The sequence below is a fragment of the Panthera pardus genome, unplaced genomic scaffold (assembly GCF_024362965.1).
Source record: "Panthera pardus isolate Hobbes unplaced genomic scaffold, ASM2436296v1 HiC_scaffold_8, whole genome shotgun sequence".
In the NCBI taxonomy this organism is placed as follows: Eukaryota; Metazoa; Chordata; class Mammalia; order Carnivora; family Felidae; genus Panthera; species Panthera pardus.
The window spans coordinates 4,992,396-5,009,340 of NW_026527013.1; the positions used below are offsets into that span (position 1 = coordinate 4,992,396).

Here is a 16,945-nt window from a genome sequence, read left to right on the forward strand (position 1 = left end):
TGCGCCCCGGGCGCCCTCCTCCTCCTGCTCCTGGCGCTTTGGGAGCCCGCAGGAGTAAGGAATGTGTGTGTGGAGCGGGTGGGAGCAGGCGGGGACGGAGGGCTGGTCCCAGATGCCGGGATGATCACAACAGCTCCCGCCCGCTGGCCGTTTTGTTGACTTTGGACAGGCCTTCCCGGAACCCAGAATTGGTCATTCTAGAGGCAGATAACCAGGAGGCGGCTCAGGAGTTGAGGGGGACCAGGCCCCGCCCCCAATGGCCGTCAAATCCACTCCTAGAGCTCCCCGGCCCCGCCCCCCGAGCGCTGGCCCCGCCCACCCTGCCTCCGGGACTCCTGTGCCCGCGCCCCCCACCAGCCCCTGAGGCCCGGGGCTCACAGTTGCTCCATTTGCACGTCCTCCTCGTCCTCCTGGGGCAGCTGCAGGTATGGGTTGTTGCCTGCAGGCTGGAACTTGTAGCCAGTGAGCACGAAGAAGGCCAGAGTGGAGCCTTCTACCAAGAGCTGCAGGGCAAGGGCAGGAGGAGTGTCAGGCACGCCCCCTGCACCCCCGCCCCCAAAGCTGTCTGGCCCACCCTCCCATCTGCCTATGGCCCCCGTGTCCACCTGGTACAGCCACTGCCACTGGAAGGGCACGGCCACCCGCAGCAGGATGGCGATGATCCTCGTGAAATAGACGTAACAGATGATCTGCCGGGACAGAGACAGAGGGCAGGGCGTTGGGGCTGAGTGATGGCTGGCTGATGGCAGACGGAGGGGTTAGAGTGGGTATGCCAATGGGCTGGTTGTAACCCCCGGAAAAAACAATCCCCCCGAAGACCACAAAACTCCGCCGAGTGAGAATGGGGCTCCTACCATGACATAGTAATGCCGAAACAGCTTCAGCTTGGCCAGGTTCACTGCCACTGAGGGTGTACACAGAGAGGGGGGTTAGGGGAAGGAGGCTGGGGGCATGGGGAAAGGGAGAGGTGTGGAGGAGGTCTGGGGACTGGGAGAACATCTTGGGGAGGGGCCAAGGGGCAGGAAACCTGGAGGGGGATGTTTGGGCTGGGGAGTGCTGGACGGGAAGCAAGGTAGAGAGGCAGGAAGGCAGTGGCGGCAGGGAGGGAAGGGACATCCAGGGATCAGAAAGAGGGTCCTGGAGCGGGACAGGGGCTGGGGGCCCAGGAGGTCCTGGGACCAGGGCCTCACCCTTTCCATCAGTGCCCGATGCATCCTGGAGATGCCGGATAGACCTGGAATGGGGCAGGGGACACAGGAAGCTGTCAGCACTACCTCTGGCCATGTTTGTGGTGGCCTGGGGGGGTGGGGGGAGGGGTCCTCAGCCTCCAGCAGGGGGGTCACGTGTCAGATCCTCACCAGACCACAGGGAAGAGAATGGCGCCACAGCAGATGAGGTCCACCAGGAAGAGGGTCTCCTTCCAGAGCCTGTAGTCGCTGGCGCCCTCCTCACGGGACTCAATGACGATGTAGGCCACGTTGGCCAGGACCTGGGGGCGGTGTAGGCTGGGTAGGTGTGCCCCAAGGGCCAAGGTGTGCCTGGTCCCATCCCCACCCACCGGCCTGGGGCCTCCTGTGCACCTGCAGGGGAATCACGATCCCAAAGATTTTCTTTTCCTTGTCTGACAGGACGTACTTGACAAAGGCCCAGCCAGAGCCGATCAAGGCGATGGTGATGAAGAGGAGAGCGCCCTTCAGCCTGGGGAGTGTGTGTGGTAAGAGGGGGTGCCCGACCCTCCCCAGCCCACCCCCCAACCTGCCGCAGAGAAGGGCACTCACAGGTGTGTGATGTAGTGCATGACAGCGAGGCCTTCGAGGGGGTGACCCTGGCTGTTGATGAAGTAATAGTTGATCTGGAGGTGGACGGATGGACAGTCAGACAGACGGACGGATGGGTGGTGGACAGTGACAACTGGGAGGCTAGCGATGGCTTAGGAACATGGACGATCACTGTTGCATGGTGGTCAGAAAGTGGACAGAGCTGACAGTTATGACCAGGATGGCAGGTGGACTCAGAAATGGCCGTGACAACATAGGGGTGGACGGCTGGGATGACGGATGGGCAGTCACAGCCGTGACAAAGGCAGGGAAGTCACAGCTGGATGGATGGACAATGAGATAGTGAGACAATCAGTCAGGGGGAGAGTCAGAGCTGGGCCAGTGGACAGTCACAGCCGGACAGAAGGACAGGCAGACAGCTGGGCTGGGTGGACAGCTGGAGGCCACAGTGCAAAAATGGCTGGACATGTGGACAGTAGGACAAATGAACTCCCAAGCCCAGGGTCTGCAGAGATTTGGGGAGTGGGCTGCTTGGGCTTCTTCCTGGACCCAGAGACCCCAGCCCACCCCCTTCTGCTCTGGGCCCAAGCTCTCACACTGTGGAAAAGGAGGGAGATGCTCTTGGTGAAAGCCAGGGCTGCCATCAGCCAATGGATCTTGAAGACGTTGTACCTGGTGGGGGGTGGGGAAGGTCACGGACAGAAGGAGGTGGAGGGCATTAGTTAGGGGCAGGGATGGGAGGGTATGAAGAGAGGAGGTGGGGGACCCCTCCCCCCAACCAGGCATTACGTGTTCCTGCAGAGAAGGGACACCCAGAAGATGCCAGCAGCCAGGAAGCAGGCAGACATGACCATATACAGCTTGAAAAGGGGAATTTCTGCCGCTGACAGGAAGCCCTCAGGGTTCTTCTCCCGGATCATGACCTGGGGAGGGGGCAGCGGTGGGGATGGCATACCAGCTCTGGACGTGCAGAGCCATGAGTGTGAGTCTCACTCTCCCACTCTCAAGCTCCCCCTCTCCGTGCCTCGGTCTTCCCATCTCCCAGGTGGGTACATCGGTCTACCGGTCCACAGCATGGCCTCAGGGAGGATGTGGCAAAGCCGCCCTGCGTCTGCTCACCGTGATGTCAAACGGCTGCTCCTGGCCCGGCCTGGAGTTGTAACAGTTGTGGAAATTGAGGTTGTACTGGCCTTCCTCCGCCTGAGAGCCGATCACGACGTGGAACTGGGGGGTGGGGGGCAGACAGGGGGAGTGGAGGCCTCAGTCTGGGAGTCCCCACTCTGGGAGGAGGTGGGGCCACAGGCGCTCACAGACACTCACGCTGAAGTTGTAGGAGTTGTTGAGATGCCCGAGACCCAGGATCAGTTCCTTGTCCTTCCCACTGGGGCCCTGAGGGGACAGAGTGCTGCATGGAGCATTAGCTGGCTCCCAGCCTGGGTCACCATATGCCCCTGAAGAGACCTTCCCCGAACCTGCTGATCTCCCTGGGACACTGTGGGTTTCGACTTGGCCTTGTCAAGCGTAGTGGTGGCCCCTGTAGGGGACAAGTGAATGAGTTGAGAGATGGATGGACAAATGGACAGCAGAAAAACGGGAGGCAGCCCAGAACAGCCCTAGCCATCTACACTCTCCCCGCTCACATGGCCAGCCTCACTCACCGCTGTCCACCTTAGGGGTGACTGTGTGCACTGGATTTGAGGGCCCTGGTTCAGAAGGTGCTTCGGGGAGGAGCCCAGGAGAGATAAACAGCTTCTTCTGCTCTCCATACTTCCTCACCTGGACCCTGGGGTGAGGGTGGGGACCGTGAGGGTGAGGCTGAAGGCTTGGGTCATGTGCATGACCTGTGCAGAGGAACTCAATGGCCCCTTGGGCCCTTGGGATCTCCTTTCTGAGGGCAGCACCAGGCTGAATCAGCGGTCACACAATTCCAGCACTGGCCACCACCCATCAGGACGACTGCCACATCTATGAACTGCCTGCACCCGTGACTGTCACTTCCCGTGACAGTGACTTACTCGTTCTACTTCAGCGCATTGTTTTAAATGAAAATGTGTCTATAGACAGGCTACATGGTATTGTGGGACTCTGGTGCCAGGCTGCCTGGGTCCACATCCCAGTTCTTGGGCCTCAGTTTCCTCTTCTTTAGAATGGGGATAATAATAGTATAAAGAATCGATGAGTTCACACCTGTAAAAGCTCGCAGGATGCTGCCTGGCACACAGGAAGCATTCAACAAGCATGAACTATTGCTGTCAATTCTCACAACACTCCTCTGTGTCCGTGTCTTCTGCCCTGAGACCCCAACACTCTCTGGGTACCCTGCCCCTCTCCCTCCTTCCCGTAACCAGAAGGCTGGAAGGCAAAATTGAAAAGCACGTGGCTTTCTTCCTAAGAGCACGGAGGTTCTTTCCGGCTGGCTCCTCACTGTACCTGATCAGCTCACGTGGGTATCACACCCAGGGAAACACAAATGACGGAGCCCCTGGCCCATCAACTTACCGCAGATCCTTGGTGTTGATGAGGAAGAGAACCAGGAGGTTGCTACTGTTTTTCCAGAGAGGACAGTCGTGGGGATCCCGGGTCTGGGGGGTGGGTAAGAGGGCACCTTGGTTACCAACTCCCACTAACCCACCCCCACCCTGCCTCCTCCCCGTGTACCCCGCAAGGGAGGGTCACTTCTTGCTCCCCTCTCTGGGAAAGAATGAGGGCCTCTGGGCTCCAGATGTAAAGGACAGACATCCCAGGCCCTCCTCACCCCCTCCCTACCTCCCCCTCCACTCACTGAGTAGGATCGAACACTGCCAGATCGAACCCGAGTCAGACTGAACCCCACCTGGCAGGTGGAAAGAAAAAGGGACAAAATGAGGGATTGCGCAGAGACCTCGCCAAGGCACCTCTTTTAGTAGCAATAGGAATGTAACCTCAAATTTACTGAACACCTACTATGTACTAGGTCCCACATTCACTCATGGAATTTTCCAACACACCATCCTGCCCCTGGCTTCTCATACTCTTAACTCCTAACCATCTCGAGCCACTCTACGTGGATGTCACTTCCCTAGGGAGACTCTCACTGGTCCTCTGGACCTAGCCCATCCTGTTTTCACCCAATTAAAATGTTGATGTAATAATGCCCTCCCTCCACCAACCCAAGCTCAGGGTCTAGCATACATGGCACGAGATTTTGTTTTTCCCATGTTACAGATGGAGCCTCAGAGGGGCCAATGCACTTGCCCAAGATCACACGGATGAGGGGCAGAGCTACAAACTGAGGACAGGGGGCTTGGAAACTTGTGCTCTTCGCCCTGCTCCAGCAAACTCCTCAAAGCCCCTCACCAGCGGGGCCTTCTCTTCTGTCTCCTGGAGGCCCAGACGCAGGAGGCTCAGGTCCACCTCCAAGGAGCCATTGGTGTAGAAGCCGAAGCTATTCAGCTGGATGTCTGCTCGCTTCTCCCCCTGCCGGAGACCAAGGAGGAAGAGGCAGCGGCAGCTCAGACTTCTTTTCAACTCAGCCCCACGGCTCTGGCGCGAGGTCCCCCTAAGAGCTCGGCCCCCTCCTGGTACCCCTAGATTGAGGACAGGTCCAAAGAGTAATGGGAGAGGCTGAGAGGGCCTTCCCGGAGGCCATGTCCCCAGACCAATCCCCCGGGGAGGAACAGGGTAGCCCCACATCCTCCAGCCACCATTCTGAGAGTCCAGCAAAAGAAAGCGTGGGGCATTTGCAAGTCTCCGCACTTGGTGAACACCACCCCAAGAGCAGAGTTATTTATCTTGGTGCGCCGAGCTCTGACCTCCCAGTTTGTAGATTCCAAATGAGTCCCCAAGATCCCAGTGAGTGCGCAGAGAACCCAATCCTAGAAACCCCAGGGACTCCCCTGGGCGGCGCCAAAGGTGCCAGCGCCCCCCAGAGCAATCTCAAGAATTTAGAGGACTAAGGGGCGGGCGGGAGGGGGTGGGGTGTTCCCTGGAGCTGAAGACCCACCCCCCCAACGGGCGGGGCACAGTCCTAACACTGCCAGCCAGGCTGCGCCACCAGAGGACTGAAGGGACTCCTCGGACGAGACCACTCCGGGCCTGGAGGCGGGGGGCGCCGGACCGCTCCATCCCACGTAAGACGAGGGGGAGGTAGGACGAGACCACTCCAAACCAGGGGCTTCTTCGAGACAACACTGCGCCCCCCGCCCCAGTCCGCCGCGCGGCGGGACTCACCGTCAGCGCCAGTCGGTGGATGCGCCCAGAACAGCCACCCAAGAGCAGCAGCAGAAGTAGCAGCTGCCCCCACTCCGGGGGGCTCAGGCGGGCGAGCCCCCTCCTCTCGCTCACTGCCATCTCTAGAGCCACCACCTCCCCTGATACCGCCTCCGACGCCCCCACCGCCAACGGGTGAGCCAATCGCCGCACCGTGAGGGCCGACCTTCCGGCATTTCCAGCCCGCCCAGCCAATCAGCGACTCTTTCCTAGAAAATCCGCATCCCCACCCCTGCACGACACCAAACAGACAACACCGGCTCCGAATGGGGTGCTGATAATGCTTGACCCCACCTCCGCTCTCACCAATCATTAGAAAGATTGTCCCGATGTAATTTGACAAACAGTCCACCTAACCAATTGTGATGGATCTGATATCCCGCCCTTGAAGCGGAACTCCTTCATCCACGCCCAACTGAAGGTCTGTCCAGGACTACATTACCCAGAATGCAGTGAGAGCAGACAGCGCAACAGGGCATTCAATAAACTACATATCCCAATATCCCCAAGGACGGACTTCCCCTTTTCACCCCGGGGAAGTGGCTCCTAGCCAGAGCACAGATTTTTGGTAAACACACGCATCTGCCGAGGCCTGTCCGGTTCTAATCTTTCTGATCCTAGGAGGCCTAAACCTAGCCCCAGGCTAAATCTTGGCCCTAGGATGACCTATGACCCTGGGCTGAATCCCAGCCTTAGGCGGAGCCTCCCTCCCTCGAGCGAGGCAACTAGAAGCCCATGCACAGATGCCAGGCTGAACTTGTCAATGGACTGAACACCAACCCTCGGCTGAGTCCCCCTACCTGCAGCTGAGCCCCGACATCAGCCTGAAACCCAGACTTCCCCACTCCCTTCTGACCCTCAACCTACACTGAGCCTTAATCTCTGGTTGAGCCCTCCACTTGGAGCACTGGCCCCAGACTAGGCCTGACCTCTGGACCCTAGTTTGAGTCCCAGACCCCCTACTGGGTTGCTGACCCCTCGGCAAAGCTTCTGACCCCAGTCTGAGATCCCATCCCAACTGTGGTGCCGACCTGGAATGAATCCCAATTCCAATTTGAATTTGAGACTCTAATACCAGGCTGAGCCACTGATTCATCTGGTCCCCCAGCCCCTGGAGCACAGCCCACTTCGCAGCTTGAGGTTTTCTAGCTCAGAAGCCACCAGCAGGTGGGGCCAGGTCCCCACAGGGCCATCTGTGCCAGTGTGGGCTCCTGGGGCTATCCTCCTGGGCTCCCCGGTGTGTGTACTGGGAATCTGGGAGCTTAGAGCCTAACTTGTGCCTGGGGGCTCTGGGGCGTCTGTCACCTCTGTAGACACTAAGCACCAAAGGCTGGAGACAGGAGGGTGGGAGCTGCAGGATTCTCTCTCCTTTCATCCCAGTGCCTTAAAGAGATTAATGAGGTGCGAACAGACTTTTATGAAAGAGGTGACAGACTTCCAGCCCCCAGGGCCCGAGTTTCTGGAGGGAGAGGTGGAGTCGGAACCAGGGTCAGTACAGACTAGGAAGCCTGATTGGGTCTTAATGGATGCGACTGGAAAATGGGTGGAAGCGCGAACTGGATGAGGGCCGAGGAAAGACCTGGGCCCGGTGCCCCAAGGACGGCCCGTCCTCAGTTTCCCGGCGCAGACTTCGGGAGGAGGGGGAAGGCAGGATGCGGTGGGGGCGCTAATGGACCGGGCCTTGGCGGAGACGCGTTCTGGGCCGGATCGAAGTCCTCCCATCCGCCCTGTGGCCGGAGAGAACCAGACCATTAGTGGGACGAGCAGAGATGTCTGGAGCCCGGCCGGCCCACAAGAGCGGGGTGACCTCAGGTTCTTCCACAGAAGGGGTGGGGGAAGGACCTGTCGGGTTGGGGTTTTAATGTCTTGGCCCTTTAAGGAATGGTTGGTTGAAGGAAAAGAGAAAAGTAAGAACAGCCCCAGGCAGGGCAGGGGTGGAGAGGATAAGAGGGGCCGGATTTGGAAAATGGGTGGGGGTCCTTTAAGGGGTCGGCCCAGTGGCATCGGGTGGCAACTTTCCTTTAAGAAGGGGCGGGGCGTCCGTTGGGCCCCGCCTCCTTGGGGGTCCCGCCTTCAGGGCGCAGTTCAGGGGCTCCGCGCAGATGGGGGCGTGGCAGGGCCCGCGGGGGCGGGGCCGAGCCTGGAGTGGGCGGGCCCTGGCGGGCGGGGCCGGGCGCGCCGCCCCGAGCTGAGTCTCCCGGCGGCGGGCGGCGGGGACCGGGCGCGGCGGCGGCTTCGGCGGGAGCAGCATGGATTGGGGCACCGAGTTGTGGGTGAGTCCGATCGGCCCTGCCCCACGTTCCTCCCTTTCTGGAGTCCAGACCCCCTCCCTCTTTGCTCCTGCAACACCTTAGCGGGGGCTCGGAGCTCTCCCCTTCAGCGACCCCTGGAGTCCCAGCTTTCCGCCCTCTCTCGGAGTTTCCCAGGGCGTTTCTGGACGCCCGGGGCGGAGGGCGACCGTGCAGGAGCGGAGTGGGGAAACTGAGCGCGGGGTTCGGAATGAGGAGGGCAGAAGTCCTAGGACAAGGCCGGGGCGGCCGGGCGAGGTCACCTATTTTGAGCACCCTGGCTGGGCCGGCGGCTTATCTTACGGCCCCTGGGTCCCTGCCCGCCGCCCGCCTGTCCCGCTCGGGCGGGGGAGGGGACCCTCTGGCCACTTTCAACCCCACGTGGGACCTAGAAGTTCTGACCGCCCTCCCGGCGCCGCCAATCAACACCTAGGGGCTTGGGACCCTCTGGGGAGGGAGGGGGCTACGAGGCCGAGCCTCGCCTCGCAGTCCCCTCCCCCAACCTGCCCCAGGCATAGGGAGGGGCTGCCCCCAGGCCACCTCTAATCTCTACTCTGGAAGCCCCAGAAATTCCCCCGTATCCTAACCCATACCTCTGACCCCTCCTTTTTATGGGGGCGGTGGCATCCCTGGGTTCCTGGGTGCAGCGGGATAGCTAGATTCCTTCCCCCACAACTCGGTGTGGCGTTTCTTTTGGAGGTGCAGTGGACTCAGTGGGGGAGACGGAGTCATATATCGGGAGGGTACCCCGGGAAGCTTGGCGAACCGGGGAACGTGGGGCCTGTCCCCTGGACATTCTTGGGCCCCCCAAGCTGCAGGGAACCCTGCCCCTCTGGCCTGACTCACGCCGGGCCGGCCGGATTTTCCGGAATCTTGTAGGGGGGGGGGGATTAGGGGAGCCAGGGCAGGGGGGAGTGGCTCTGCCCCATTCCACACCCCTCTTGGCGGTCAGGCGACGGGGACCCTGTAGTCCGGCTGGGGCCCCGCCCCTGTTCCCTGGTCCTTCCCGGGAAGGGGAGGGGGTTCCCGCCGGTTTCCTGCCTCCCCCCGCGCCGCGCCGGGGCGGGGCCGGGAAGCCACTCCTTCTCCGAGCCCAGAGCCTTCAGGCCTCTCCCGCGCCTGGTCGGCCGGCAGTGGGGTCCCAACGTCTCGTTCCGGATCCCCACGCCTCCTTCCAGGATCAGTTTGAGGTGCTCGAGCGGCACACGCAGTGGGGGCTGGACCTGTTGGACAGATACGTGAAGTTCGTGAAAGAGCGGACCGAGGTGGAGCAGGCTTATGCAAAGCAACTGAGGTGAGACCTTACGGTGGACCCCCCCTGGGGCTTGGGGGAGCTGTTGGAGGGCCAGGGGCTCAGCCTTTCTGCCTCCCTCCGTTAGGAGCCTGGTGAAAAAATACCTGCCCAAGAGGCCTGCCAAAGATGACCCGGAATCCAAGTAAGGACGGAGAGGGATTGCAGGGCTAGATTTGGGGGGCCCCGGGGGTGTGGGTCTCACTTCCTCTCCCTCACTAGGCTACCCCAAGCAAGTCCCTTACTTCTTGCTTCAGATCCCACCTAGAGGGATGGGCATGGTTGCAACATCCAGATTACCTGTGTCAGAATCCTAAATCCACTCTTTTCTAGCCCACCTGCTTTGGGCAACTGACTCAAGTTTTCCATTTTATTCTCCTATTAAGTGAGAGAGAGGCTCTAACAGTTACTAAATGAGTGAGTCTGGGCAGTTGACTTCTGTTTTATGCCTCTGTTCTCCTCACCTGTGACATGGGGATGATGATGGTGACCTTGTAGGGCGCATGCGAAGATTAACTGAGATAATGCATTGAAACGGTGTCTAGGCAATAGTAAGTGTCATAGGAGCATTTCGCTTTACCCCAGGTCCCCAGTTCCAGAATCCAAAAAGCTCCAGAAATCAAGATTGTGTGGGCAACTTGTCTGGCAGCAACCTCTAAACTGACTTGATGTTGATCACGTCCTTGGTCTTTATCCCACTTAGCGTGAATATTAATGCCTCTGGCTGCAAAAATACTGTGTTTGATGCTGCTCTGACCCCACTGGGGTGATGCATAAAAGACATCAGCATTATATCCCCCTTCTAAACCTGAACAATTCTGAGTTCCAACACGTATCCCACTGAAGGGTTTGGGGTAAGGGATACGGACCAGAATTTAAGGTTGCTTACGGGAGGAATGTGTTGGGGCTTTTTTTCCCTTTTCTATATGGAGGTGGGTCCGGGGGGGACCTGACTTTGGCTCGCTGCCCCCTCCCATCCTGCCCCAGGTTCAGCCAGCAACAGTCCTTCGTGCAGATTCTCCAGGAGGTGAATGACTTTGCGGGCCAGCGGGAGCTGGTGGCCGAGAACCTCAGCGTCCGCGTGTGTCTTGAGCTGGCCAAGTATTCACAGGAGATGAAACACGAGAGGAAGATGGTGAGCGATTCCCCCTCCCTGGGTCTTCTCAGGGGCCGCTTACTGCAACCTAGGTGAGCCTAACCAGTTCTGTTGGCACAGCACTTTCAGGAAGGCCGTCGGGCCCAGCAGCAGCTGGAAAGTGGCTTCAAACAGCTGGAGAATGTGAGTCTGTGGGTGTGGAGAAGGGTGGCTCTGTCCCTGAGGGCCAGGGGAGGGTTACTGATCCGTGGAGCTGTCCGCGTTGTCTGGCCTGCAGCCCCTCTCCCCTGGGGGCTTCTGCCGTGCCCCTTATCCCCCGTTTGCTGGGTCACTTTTCCGCCAGTCCCTGAAACCTTGCTGTCTCAACCTACTACCTCCTTCTGGTTCTGGCCCCCAACACAGAGTAAGCGCAAATTTGAGCGTGACTGTCGAGAGGCTGAAAAGGCAGCCCAGACTGCTGAGCGACTCGATCAGGATATCAATGCCACCAAGGCTGATGTGGAGAAGGTACTTGCAGGGTCTGGGATGGGCTTGATGAGGGGAGATGGGGGCGGGAGGCAGAGGCGGGGGGGGTGGGGGGGGGGTCGTGTCTGGCCGGGATGCGGCCAGGACCTGGCAGCAACTTCTACCTCCATGCTCCTCAGGCCAAGCAACAAGCCCACCTTCGAAGTCACATGGCAGAAGAAAGCAAAAATGAGTACGCAGCCCAACTACAGCGCTTCAACCGCGACCAGGCCCACTTCTATTTTTCCCAGATGCCCCAGATATTCGACGTGAGTGTTCCAGGCCCCCAGCCCCATCCTCCTGAAAACCCCCCCAGAGTGAATCGACTCTTACACACGTGTCGGAACCTCAGCAGCAATGTCCCGATCTCTCAGCTGAAAAGCGGTTAGAAAAACAACCAGTGTCCGCGAGCTCTGTCTTTACTCAAGCTGTTCTTTCTGCCAGGGACGTCTTCCTTTTCCTTTTGGAACGCTCTGTCCGTTCTTCTAAGCTCCAGCTCTAACCTGCCCTCTGAAAGGTCTCGCATTTCCCCTCTTCTTCTTTAGCCTTCTGGTTTGTCCCAACCCTGGGACTGGCTGTGTCTGTGCGAGGTCTGCTTTTTGAGCACGGTCACCCACTTTGAGAAGCCTTTCCTGACTCCCCTGGCAAGGCGGGAGCTCCTCAAAGTCCTCTCTGAAATCTCCCCTGTCCCATGTCTCCTCCCATGACCACCCTGGGGTGGGGTCTGTTTGATTCTGTGTCTCCCCCACCAGACGGCTCGGGGCTGGGCCAGGGTGGAGCCCCATCACGTTTGTGAGCTGGATCACTGCTGCTGGCCCCTCGTTAGTGCCCCTGTCTCTGTCCCCGCAGAAGCTTCAGGACATGGATGAGCGTCGGGCCACCCACCTGGGGGCTGGGTATGGGCTCCTGTCAGAGGCCGAGCTGCAGGTGGTACCCATCATTGCCAAGTGTCTAGAGGGCATGAAGGTGGCTGCGGATGCCGTAGACGCCAAGAATGTGGGTGTCTGGTCCCGGGCGAGGGGGCTGACAGGTGGGCAGTAGGAGGACCCCAAAGGCTTAGCATCTCATCTTGCCCCTGACTGCCCCCCCCCCCCCCACCGCCCCCCACAGGACTCCCAGGTCCTAATTGAGCTGCACAAGTCAGGCTTTGCCCGCCCGGGTGACGTGGAATTCGAAGACTTCAGCCAGCCCATGAACCGCGTGCCCTCAGACAGCAGCCTGGGCACCCCCTCTGATGGACGGCCTGAGCTCCGAGGCCCGGGCCGTAGCCGTGCCAAGCGCTGGCCCTTCAGCAAGAAGAACAAGGTGGGGGCCGGGGCCCTTGGGATGGGGAATGTGAGTAGGGACAGGGGGGGCCCCCACTGAGTCAGCCCCGGCCGCCAGGACGCTGAGTCCCAGGCAGGAATTTTCCTCTTGGCTGCTGGCCCGGGCTGGAGGGAAGGGAGGCGGCCGGGTGATTGGCCTGGGAGTCCCCCAAGGCTGAGTGGGGTGCAGGGAGGGGGCCTGTGGTGTCTGTGTGCTGCTTCTCAGGATGCTAGGAGAAGACCTGCTTCTGGGGTTCAGGGCTGGATGAGGGCTCGGGACGCTGGCCCTGGGGACTCCCCTGGAGTCTCTCCATCCTGCCAATGTGACTCCAGGCCTGTGACCCTCAGGCTGTTTTTTCTTGGGGTTTTTGGCTTTTAATATCAAGCACATACCTGTTTTATAACTTAGACACCCCCCACCACGGTTATATCTTCAGACACCGTCCCCCGGCCCCACGGTTATATCCCATGACCCCTGTTTTATATTTTTGATCTGTCTTGACATATAATTTGATACCCCTTTTCAATTTGTACATGAGACTCTCCCAGCTGAAACCCCACCTGTAACCCTTCTGATCCATCGTGACTTCTATCCTTCTCTTAGCTTGCCTTTGACCTCTGTGGCCACGTACCTGTCTGAGACCTTGATTCCTGCATGTATCTCCCTCTACCTTCTAGACTGTGAGCCCAGAAAGCTGGGTGCACGGAAACCTGGGCCTCCCTGCCTCCCACCCCCCCGGCCCCATTCTTAGGTACTGGATATGGGATTCAACGGTGGTGCAACATAGGGGGTTAGGGAGGGGTCCAGCCTTCTGGCTCACAGTCTAATGTCCTCCCCACCACATCCCAGATTTTTATGTTGCTCTTTGCATGCATTTTCTGTGTGTGATTGTGCATCTTGAGTTCTGGTTTTCTTACCGTTTTTGTTTTGTTTTTTTTTTTCTTTTCTTTTCTCCATTTTGTTTTTTCTCTTTTCTTTATTACGTCCATCGTCCATCCTCGTTCTCTACATCCTCCCACCCCTCCTGACCCAATCCCCTCCCCTGCCCCCGCCGGTAGCCACGCCCTCCACCCTTCTCCCCCCTGGGGGGCCCCCTGCCCTCGGCATTGCCTAATGGACCCCCATCCCCCCGCTCCGGCCTCGACCCCTTGGCCATACTGAGTGAGATCAGTAAGTCGGTCAAACCGCGGCTAGCATCCTTCCGCAGCCTTCGAGGCAGCCGTGGGGTAAGTGAGGCCTCGGGGGAGGAGGAGGAGGGGGCGGCCCCAGCCCGCCCAGCAGCTGGGTGGCGGGACCCTGGGCTCGCTTCCTGCCGCCGGCTGGGCCCGCTCCTCCGGTTGCCAGACCCGGACCTGCTTTGCTCTGTGCATGGCCTTGCCCCCCAAGAACCTTGGGTGGGGAGGAAGGTGGACTTGGTGTGTCTTAGCAATGTAGAAGAGCCTGGAAGCTTAGCATTCCTGATCCCAAACGCAGTGTCTTCCTACCTTGCAGACAGTGGTGACAGAGGATTTCAGCCACTTGCCCCCAGAGCAGCAAAGAAAGCGACTTCAGCAACAGCTTGAAGAACGGAGCCGTGAACTACAAAAGGAGCTTGACCAGAGGTAAGGTTGGGGGCAGGCAGGCAGGCAATGACCGAAATACAGTAATAAGTGAACTGTACCGGAGTGGTGTTCGAAGATCTTGCCAGTAAACCCCAGGCCTCAGTGGTTTTATAGGTGATTCCTACCACACTGAAAAGGAAAGCGTTACTTCCCCTCTTAAGTCACTCCAGCAAACAGAAAAAGTGAAAGCTGCCAGCTCCTTTAGGAGGCTGGTGGAATCCATTCCCATATCGGTTAGCAAGAATTCAAGGAATTGAAATTTCACTTATGATCTTACATGCAGAATCCCAGCCAAACAAATCCAATGATGTATTTTAAAAATGACGTATCATGTGATGGCAATGATTGCACACAGCGTGGATGTAATTTAATGCAACGGAACTGGACTGGATGCTTCAAAATGGTTCCAATGGGGAATTTTGTGTTCTGTGTATTTTACCATAATGGAAAAAAAATTTTTTTTTTTAAAGTGTTATTAAAGAGAGAGAGAGAAACTACGTGCGAGTTCACGAGCAGGGAAGGGGCGGAGAAAATTCCAAGCAGGCTCCAGGCTGTCAGCACAGAGCCCAACGTGGGGCGTGAGATCATGACCGGAGCCGAAGTAGGACGCTTAGCCAGCTGAGCCACCCAGGCGCCCAAAAAAACGACCTTCTTAAAAGACGAGTCATAATCAATTCGGTGTTATCCCAGTAATGCAAAGATGGTTCAATATGAAAACGTCTATTAGTCTCATTTACTACATTAATTGGCTAAAAGAAAAAAAACCATATGGTTATCTATTTAATACTTCAGACGCTTAAAATATTAACAATAGAAAATCTGCCAGATTGAAAAAAAGAAAATCTTTGCTCACTTCTTCCAAGCAAAAGGTTTTTTTCCCAGTCCCCTTACATAATAGGAATGACGTTTGCCACTGTGGACAGGCAGCCAAATTCTGTTTTGCCGTTTGCACAGAACCTCTTGTACAAAAACTTTTATTGGTGTAAGGTTCCATATGGAACTTTGTCGTCCCTGGGTTTTTATGGTATAGGGGTTAAGGGGGCAGCTTTGGAGCCAAGACAGACCGGCCTTGAATTCCAGCTGGCCCACCTCTCTGTGCCTCAGTTTTCTCATCTGTAACATGGATCCCGTATTAGGACGGGGCAGAAGTTGAAACCAGGATTGCCATACTCCAGAGCTCTATGCTTGTTACTACTACTGCCTGTATATATAGTCCTGGAGGAAACAGGGACCGGAGGGAGGCTAATGATAATGATAGCATGTACAGAGCGTTTACCCTATGCCATACACCGTCTCAAACCCTTTATGTAGATCCACTGGAATTCCCACGTTTTCCTGAGACTGAGCAGAGGCAGGACCCTGATTAGGGCTTGTTTAGGGCTATTATTTCAGATGCCTGGAATGGCGCCTGGTGTGTGATAGGTACTCAGTATGTATTTGGATAAATAAAGGCACTGTTATAGTCTTGAGCTCCCATGAACTGTATGTATCGTCATCCCCAATGTTCCAGATTTGCATCCTGAGACAGAGGTTCAGTAACTTAGTCCAGACTCGTTAGGATATGTGCCCAGACTGGGATTCAAACCCAGGCAGTGAAGCACTAACGTTTGAGATTTAACCACTGTCTTGTCTTGCTATTTGTTCCTTGAAGCAAAGCACGTGTTTTGTTTTTGGGTTTTTTTTTTTTTTTGCTTGTTGAGTCCCATGGGACTGTTGTTTCCGATCTGTCTGTGTCATCCTAGAGAAGCCCTGAAGAAAATGAAGGATGTATATGAGAAGACACCCCAGATGGGGGACCCTGCCAGCTTGGAGCCCCGGATCACGGAAACCCTGAACAACATCGAGCGGCTCAAATTGGAAGTGCAGAAGTATGAGGTCAGGGAAGACCCTGGGGAGGGGTGGGGGCCAGCGGGCCTGGCTGAGTCACTTCCTGGGGGGGGGGGGGGGGACAGGGAGGTGTTGGTGGGAGGGGGGGGTGCTCCAGCTGTGTCTCATCACAGCCTTGGGTGTGCATGGGTGATCTCAGGGAACCTCCAGGCCCAGAGTGGGCCAACCCCGGAGGAGCCCTGCCCTGGGATTGACTTCGTGGCTCCCTCCTCTCAGGCTTGGCTGGCAGAGGCAGAGAGCCGAGTCCTGAGCAATCGGGGAGACAGCTTGGGCCGCCACACCCGGCCTCCAGACCCCCCAGCCAGCGCCCCACCAGACAGCAGCAACAGCAACAACAGATCACAGGATAACAAGGAGAGGTGAGCGGGGGGGACAGAGTGGGTCTGCCCCCAGGATCCAGGAGGCCCATCCTTACCTGCTTCCCTGTCCCCAACCAGCTCTGAAGAGCCCCTCTCAGAGGAGGGTCAGGATGCCCCCATCTACACGGAATTTGATGAGGATTTTGAGGAGGAACCAGCATCCCCCATAGGTCACTGTGTGGCCATCTACCACTTTGAAGGTGAGGACAGCTTGTGTGTCGCAGTTGATGGGGTGGGTTGGGCAGGGGGTGGTGTTTTTGGCTCAGTTCTGTTTCAAAGCACGTGAAGCACATCCGAGCCCACTGCTACTCCATGACAGGGTCCAGTGAGGGCACCATCTCCATGGCCGAGGGTGAAGACCTCAGTCTCATGGAGGAGGACAAAGGCGACGGCTGGACCCGGGTCAGGCGGAAACAGGGAGGTGAGGGCTACGTGCCCACCTCCTACCTCCGCGTCACGCTCAACTGAACCCTGCCACAGGCGGGAAGAAGGGGGCTGTTGGCTGCTGCTTCTGGGCCACGGGGCGCCCCAGGACCTACGCACTTTATTTCTGCCCCCGTGGCTTCAGCTGAGACCCGTGTAACCTGC

At 57.9% G+C, this 16,945-nt stretch overlaps 2 protein-coding genes across 4 annotated transcripts; one reads left to right on the top strand and one right to left on the bottom strand.

Moving 5' to 3' along the window:
* Positions 1-6,147, bottom strand: GPR108 (G protein-coupled receptor 108). 2 transcript variants are annotated; one of them, XM_019439540.2, is made up of 18 exons: positions 5,988-6,147; positions 5,115-5,234; positions 4,561-4,611; positions 4,278-4,360; positions 3,437-3,561; positions 3,251-3,312; positions 3,099-3,167; positions 2,898-3,002; positions 2,568-2,701; positions 2,375-2,450; positions 1,779-1,852; positions 1,581-1,698; positions 1,359-1,489; positions 1,191-1,234; positions 855-904; positions 606-689; positions 379-503; positions 1-197 (listed from the first exon to the last, which is right to left on the bottom strand). In XM_019439540.2, exons 1-18 carry the CDS (start codon positions 6,105-6,107, stop codon positions 125-127), a joined length of 1,644 nt encoding a protein of 547 aa, XP_019295085.1. In that variant the 5' UTR covers positions 6,108-6,147; the 3' UTR covers positions 1-124. The 2 variants fall into 2 exon arrangements, with proteins under 2 accessions (XP_019295085.1, XP_053752824.1); XM_053896849.1 differs by lacking the exons at positions 5,115-5,234; positions 5,988-6,147 and having other exon boundaries at positions 3,099-3,183; positions 4,561-4,590.
* A 2,020-nt stretch (positions 6,148-8,167) lies between these two features.
* Positions 8,168-16,943, top strand: TRIP10 (thyroid hormone receptor interactor 10). 2 transcript variants are annotated; one of them, XM_053896843.1, is made up of 15 exons: positions 8,168-8,299; positions 9,493-9,608; positions 9,694-9,750; positions 10,593-10,740; positions 10,822-10,884; positions 11,104-11,208; positions 11,346-11,474; positions 12,055-12,201; positions 12,316-12,510; positions 13,569-13,736; positions 14,002-14,111; positions 15,854-15,986; positions 16,215-16,357; positions 16,436-16,557; positions 16,677-16,943. In XM_053896843.1, the coding sequence occupies exons 1-15, from the start codon at positions 8,276-8,278 to the stop codon at positions 16,823-16,825; spliced, it is 1,809 nt and encodes a 602-aa protein (XP_053752818.1). In that variant the 5' UTR covers positions 8,168-8,275; the 3' UTR covers positions 16,826-16,943. The 2 variants fall into 2 exon arrangements, with proteins under 2 accessions (XP_053752818.1, XP_053752819.1); XM_053896844.1 differs by lacking the exon at positions 13,569-13,736.
* The last annotated feature ends 2 nt before the right edge of the window (positions 16,944-16,945 follow it).